The sequence below is a fragment of the Danio rerio genome, chromosome 2, assembly GCF_052040795.2.
Source record: "Danio rerio strain M-AB ecotype USA chromosome 2, GRCz13ab, whole genome shotgun sequence".
In the NCBI taxonomy this organism is placed as follows: domain Eukaryota; kingdom Metazoa; phylum Chordata; class Actinopteri; order Cypriniformes; family Danionidae; genus Danio; species Danio rerio.
In genome coordinates this window covers 51,110,001-51,117,500 of record NC_141022.1, presented here as the reverse complement: position 1 = coordinate 51,117,500, position 7,500 = coordinate 51,110,001, and the positions used below count along the sequence as shown (strand labels likewise).

At 33.1% G+C, this 7,500-nt stretch overlaps 2 protein-coding genes across 2 annotated transcripts in view; both read left to right on the top strand.

Annotated features, from left to right (window-relative positions):
* Positions 1 to 7,500, top strand: part of ftr05 (finTRIM family, member 5) — a 393,850-nt gene that overhangs the window by 293,982 nt on the left and 92,368 nt on the right. The window lies entirely within an intron of this gene.
* The window catches only part of ap1s3b (adaptor related protein complex 1 subunit sigma 3b), a 33,228-nt gene that overhangs the window by 23,636 nt on the left and 2,092 nt on the right, over positions 1 to 7,500 (top strand). The window contains 2 exon segments of the mRNA NM_001004635.1: positions 1,597 to 1,705; positions 4,354 to 4,491. Coding sequence (NP_001004635.1) covers positions 1,597 to 1,705; positions 4,354 to 4,491 — 247 coding nt within the window.

Here is a 7,500-nt window from a genome sequence, read left to right as displayed (position 1 = left end):
CTATAAGAATAGTCCAATCATTCATTCATTCACTCATTCTCTTTTCAGCTCAGTCCCTTTATTAATCTAGATGAACCACCAACTTATCCAGCATATGTTTTATGCCTTCCAGCTGCAACCCATCGCTGGGAAACATCCACACACACTCATTCACAGATACACTACGGCCAATTTAGCTTACCCGATTCACCTATACCGCATGTCTTCGGACTGTGGGGGAAACCGGAGCACCCGTAGGAAACCCACGCCAAGATAGGAAGAACATACAAACTCCACGCAGAAATGCCAACTGACCCAGCCGGGGCTCGGACCAGCGAACTTTTTGCTGTGAGGGGATTGTTCTACCCACTGCACCACCGTGCCGCCATATTCCAAACAATCCAAGGGAATGATTTCAATCCAAATAGAGCTAGTCATCCGCCGAATTTGTATTCATAGCGCATTATAAATGCAGAATATCGCAATAAATTAAAATATTGCAATGTCAGATTTTTTCAATATTGTGCAGCCTTATTACATACTTAGTTTAACTTTTGCTTATTAAAACATATTTAAAAAATTTTTTTACCATAAATTATTTTTACGTTTTGTATGTAAACTGAATGTCTTTTTAGTGATGTCTTCTGGTAAAAAAATGATAGTCACTATTTTATGTTTAAAAAAAGCTTATCCGCTATACAGTAAAAAGAAATATTGTAAAAATTTATAACAAGTCATGTCAGTAATGAACAGTTTATTCATTGTGAGCTGATTTGACCATTGAAAGTGTTTAATCAATAAAGTATCAATAAAAGTGAACATGTTTAATTAATATGGAACAATACCAGTCTACTTTATTGTACTAAATCTTAATAAAAGCTTTAAAGGAGGATTAAAGAACCTTTTAGTTTTTTGAAGGTGTGAATAAAAATGTGTAAATATAAATCTATTTTAAATTCTCCCTCTACACTTCAGTGCTTCAGAGTCTGCTTGTATTTTTGATCTCGGCCCAGATTATTTGCTTCATCAACAATGAAGTTAAAGCCGTCTTGTGTTTCTGAAAGCAAATCTTCTCTTCTCACTAGTGTCCTGAGAGACTGTTACTCACACTCTTCTGCTTCACATCCCTATTTCACACCTTTCTTAACCTGTGGCTCCCTTCTGTCCTGTGCTTTTCCCTGTGTGATATTTACGAAGATTTGTTCATACAGCACTTGCATAAGAGAATGCAGACGACAATTGTAGTTCATGCTATTTAAGATTACTTTTTAAAGCTGTCATTGCTGTGTTGTGTTTTAATTAACGTACTGGTTATGGCTTCCATTGTGGTTAAGCACATACAGTTAAAGTCAGAATTATTAGCTTCCCTGAATATTTTTTTTCTCCCAATTTCTGGTTGACGGAAAAAATGTAGTACATTATTAAACATATAAGTTTTAAAAAACAATTTCTAATAACTGATTTCTTTTATCTTTGTCATGATGACAGTAAATAATATTTTACTAGATATTTTTTAAGACACTTCTATACAGCTTAAAGTGGCATTTAAAGGCTTAAGGCATTTTTTAAAAAATATTATTACCTGTTAGTAAATGTGTATTTGTGTGTGTTTTGTAGGTACGCCAGCCTGTATTTCTGTTGTGGTTTGGAGAACCAGGATAATGAACTTCTGGCTTTGGAGATTCTGCACCGTTATGTGGAGCTACTCGACAAATACTTCGGCAATGTAAATGCATACAAATTTCCCATCTATTGGAGCACATTTCATAAATGAACATGCAGTATATGTAATATTTTATATATGAGTAATTCCATGCAAATGTCATCCTTGCCATGTAAAAAATTAAGTTTTGGCCAAAATAGCGAAACCGTTTCTGCGTTTTTTGTTTTTTTTTATTGTGCAAACAAAAATAAAAAGTAATTTACAGTGCTAAAATTACTCAAGAATGTCTCTGTTAATGTTTTCAAGCAATTCTATTTAAATGATCAAAATGAGTTTTTTTCCACAAATACGAAAAAATGTCAAATAAAATCAATTATGTTTGTTCTATAGTGAGCCAATGCAATTCCAGCGTTATGGATGTGATATTTGCAGTAAAATCTCAAAACCTAAATTGACAGAGGAAATTTATGTCAACATTATATTCAAACATCTCTTCATATTTTTCAAAACAACTGGCCACAGAGTTGTGGGAGCAGAAACGTATCAATCTGTAAATATTTTTTGTATTTTAAATGAGGGAAATAAACATGCATTAGGGTGTGTCAAAAAAGTCTGCAAGTTTACAGTATAAAACATACTTGGTAGAAATCCTGTAAATTAAACTACACAACCCAAAAGAAACGATGGTTATCAAAAGGATATGAGTTGAATCTCTTTTGAACAAACATTATTGATTTTGATTTTTTACAATTTCGCATTTTTGAGTAAAAAGCTTTGTTATGGATGTGACATCTATTCATTATGGATGTGACAGATTTGAAATTGCCACTTGTGTGACTTTGATAAATCAGATATTTATGGTTTGAAAACACTGACGGAGACATATTTGAGTATTTTTAAAGCACTGTAAAATACAAGCCTACACAAAAAAACGCAGAAAAGTTTTGCTATTTTGCCGTAATCTTATTATTATTATTTTTTATGGCAAGGTTGATATTTGCATGGAATTGCTCTTATCGTTTTGATTTAGCATTTTTTTTTTTTTTTTGGGTTGTGCAGTTTAATTCACAGAATTTTTACAAAGTATGTTGTATACTGTAAACTTGCAGACTTTTTTGTCATAGACTTAATGCATGTTTATTTCCCTCATTTAAAATACAAAAAATGTTTACAGATTTATATTTTTCTGCTCCCACAACTCTGTGGCTAGTTGTTTTGAAAAATATGAACAGATGTTTCAATATAATGTTAACGTACACTTTCTATGTGAATTTATGTTTTGAAATTTTACTGCAAATGTCACATCCATAACGCTGTAAAACCATTTTTACAAAATTGATTTATTATGTTCACCAAAGCATACTGAATGCAAGTAAAGTGTCTACTTTAATATTTTTTAATGATATTTAAAGAATAAAATAATGGTCGATCAACTTTGAGTAAAAGTTATATTTGTGAATAAATGAAACCACATTCTTATTGTTAACTGTACTCATTAAATATATAAAAGAATAGACGATCATTTAGTTTAGTGAAAAAATGTTATTATAAATATTTAGCATTTTGGGGAACTGTGTTTTTTAAATATGCAAGTTTTGTTATAAAAATTAAATATAAAAGATTGTAAATCAAATTAGTAAGTATTGTTACACTTAACAACATTTTAGTTGGTGTCTTTGATAAAGTGTTTGATACATGTAAATGTATGATGATGTTTGTTTTTTGCTAAAGAAATTAAAATTTAACTAGACTCATTTTAATGTAAAGAAATAAAGCTGTGTTATAATTTTTTTAGTGTTGATGCTTGAAATCTCCTTTTTTTCTTTTACCCTTTATCCCTTAATGCAAATATATTGGGTCAAAAAAATCATTATACAGTAAACTAAACCTATAAATATACTCAATTAAGGTAGTTTTCACTTGAAAAAAAGCTTATAATTATAAAAAATACACCTCAAAACCATTACAAAAACACTACAAAATGATTTAACAAAAATGTAAATTAAACTATTTATATATAGTACAGTAAATCATAAATGGTAATAGGAAATGATTTGACTAAGTGATTAATTACATACAATACCTGACAAACTCGGGTTGTAAAAAAAAGTTGTAAGAGCAAAAAATAATTACATCAAGGTGCTCCAGTCATGAGACATAAACATTATTGAGCATGTCTGGGGTAAGATGGAGGAGGAGGCATTAAAGATGAATCCAAAGAATCTTGATGAACTCTGAAAGTCCTGCAAAAAATCTTTCTTTACTATTCCAGATGACTTTATTTATAAGTTATTTGAGTCATTGCAGAGATGTATGGATGCAGTCCTCCAAGCTCATGGGAATCATACACTATATTCATTCGTTTTCCGATGCACCATGACTTTATATTGTATACTGTACATTATTTCTGTAAAGTGACAAGACTTTTGTCTAAGCAAAGTCAGACCTTAATGTCCTGATTAAATAATTAAAAATCAAGACATGATCATATTTAATTTGGTAAAATAAACATATTCTAGAGGCCTTTGCCTTTAATATAAGCCACTTCTGATAACAAATGATCAACTAGAGGTCAAGTTATTATTTTTTGTTTCTAAAACTTGTATAGGCGACAAGACTTTTGTCAGGTTGCACAGATTTCACTGAAAACAGAATTTAATTCTTCTATTTCTCCTCTTTAACCACTTTATCTGTGTACTGTTGTCTTACAGGTGTGTGAGCTGGACATCATCTTCAACTTTGAGAAGGCTTATTTCATCTTGGATGAGTTTCTGATGGGTGGAGAGATCCAGGAGACATCCAAACAGTCCATAGCCAAATCTATAGAGGCCTCAGATATGCTGCAAGAGGTGAGAATCTACATTTAATCTTTCCGTTCAATAACATCTATTTATATTACCAGTAGAACTATCTTTTTTAAGCATTAACCTTCTCTTCCCTTAAAATAGATGTTGTTTTGACCTTTATGTTTTACATTAATGCATTTGTAATAAACCTTCATGCTATACTTGCCAGACTAAAGCATGACTGTGAAGCATATTGAGGTGAATGGTACTGTTTAAATATAAATAAACATGTAAAACATGGTCATGTGACTATTGTGGATGTGCACATTACGATATTGATGCTGAAACGATATACTGTGCAGCGCTATTATATACAGACATGGTTAACCTACAGTTTTATTGCATATAGATGAAGTCTAATGTTTAATTAGATGTTAATGTTTAATGAAGTGTATTAGAGTTATGAAGCTCTGATTTGGTCGACGCCCTAATAAAACATTGTTGATTTGACAGAGTGAAAAGTGGGGAAAAAAATGAACGGCCAATGTGAGTGTGTGGTTTCACAGAGCAGCTCTCACTACCGCTAAATGGCAGCTTTCCCAGCACGCCTCAAATAAATGAGACCACATTCAAAGAATAGTTCGCCCACAATGAGCATCTCATTATTTACTCTTACTCAAAGCTAGGAAAATAGCACGGGTGTATAATTGACACGTGCATGAATAAATGATGATGGACTTGTGAGCTTGTGTTTTTGAGTAAACCGTTTCTTTAAAACACCTCTTGCATTTAATCATTTGTTGTGCACGTGCAGATGAAGTCTAAATAATTAGCCCTCCTGTGAAATATTTGTCAAATCTTTCCCAAGTGACGTTTAACAGACCAAGGAAACGTGTTTCCTATAATATTTCTTTCTACTGGAGAAAGTCTTATTTCTTTTAGTTGGGCTGTAATTTATGACGTTTTGATGTTTATTAGAGACAATATTAAGGTCAATCAATCAATATTATTATTCCCCTTAAAGGAGACCTATTTTTATGTATTTACAAGATGTAAAATAATTCTCTGATGCTCGTAGAGTGTGTATGTGACGTTTCAGCTCAAAATACCTCACACATAATGTTTTTAACTCTTTGAAACTGCCCCTTTTAGGCTTTGATTCAAATTGTGCCATTTTGGTGACTGTCACTTTAAATTCAAATGAGATTGTGTTCTTTTTCAAAAGAGGGCGGAGCTACATATGCCTTTGTTTCAGCATAATGGCAGATTCAAATACATAACAAACCTACTATGCTAATGAGGGAGAGATTGTCACTAATGGGCGGGGCCCCTATGATGACATGCACAAAAGGAGAATGTCAATCAAAGTGTTTCTGCAGATTGTTTTTATGAAGTGCATTTCTGTAGCCAGCCTGGTGAAAGGTGTGGTTCTTTTTTTATTTTTATTTTTTCTCAAAGTGGATCTTTTTGCAGTTATTCGCCTCATTTCTATTTAATTTTGAGGTTAAAAGACTGAATTTTATTGACATTTTAAGCACTTCTTGATTAGCTTGTGGGATGGTCATCATAACAACACTTATTGAAGTACAATAAACATCTAAATATTTACGTTAAAGAAATATGAAAACAGTACTTATTTTAAGAATACAAATTTATTAGATCATATATCATAAAAAATAGGAATTTGTTAACGTTTTAAATTCTAAACTGATAATAAATAAATATTAAATTCTAAATATCAAATAACAAGCTAACCAGCACATTCAGCTTTCCTCGGTTAGAATTTGGGACACCGACTTTGGCACATCGTGACTTCAGAACGGGACCGACAGCCAACACAGGATTCTGCTTGGTCTTAAAGCCTTTGTTGTTGTTGTTTTTTCACAATTTATTATGGCATCGCAGTCAAAATAATAATAATAATTCTGTACATTTATATAGTGCTTTTCTGGACAAAGCACTTTACACATTGGGGGGGAATCTCCTCATCCACTACCAGCGTGCAGCATCCACCTGGATGACGTGATGGCAGCCATATTGCACCAGACCGCACACTGATTGGTGGAGAGGAGACTGAGTAATGAAGCCAATTATTATATGGGGATGGTTAAGAGGCCATGATGGATAGTGGGCAAATTTGGCTAAGATGCTGGAATTTTTAACGGCCCCAGAGAGCCTGGACCTCGGTTTAACGTCTTATCCAAAAGATGATGCTCACTGAGCACTATAGAGTCTCCATCAATACACTGGGCCATTAGGACCCACACAGACTACAGTTTGAGCGCCCCCTGCTGGCTTCACTTAAGCACCACCACTTGCAGCAACCTAGCTTTCCCATTCAGGTACTGACCGGGCACAGCCCTGCTTGGCTTTCAGTGAGAGTTGCAGAGAGCTAGCTGCCGGCTAATAGGACAAATGAGCTCATGTATGGGACAAATTCTGGATCTTTGTCAGTGAGGGGTGGGTGGATTTAGTGATTTGGGGGCCCTAAGCAATTCCGGCTATGGAGCCTGAAAGTTCTAAAATGCACCTTTTGTACTTTAATTTATTTAATTGATTTATTTAGCTGTTTTTATTCTTATATCATTCTTTATATCTCCTTTTCTACATTTTGTCTTAATGCAAAATAATAACAACAACATGTAAAGTATTTTGTCAAATATTTTATTTTCTTAAAATGGATTCACAACTAAAAATGATAGATGAACTACTTCAATGTTAAAACAAAACCTTTACCTAGTTAGACTGCTGGACCGCTCCATGATGAGGGTGGGGGACACATTTGCGATGTAATAAACATTTAACTTATTTTTTAGACCCTCATCATACAAATTATGATAGAAAATGACGTTTTCTATATAATTTATACTTCTAGGTATTTATTTGGGGGCCCTCAGATTTCCTGGGGCTATAAGCGGCTGCTTACCTCGCTTATTAGTTAAATCCACCCCTGCCCACTGGCTATCGGCCTGAAGTGTGATTATAAACTAAACAATTAATAAACGTTTACAATAAGAAGCTGGTTAAATTCACACAGCAGTGTTTAAATGAAGTTTATTTATGAACTAATTT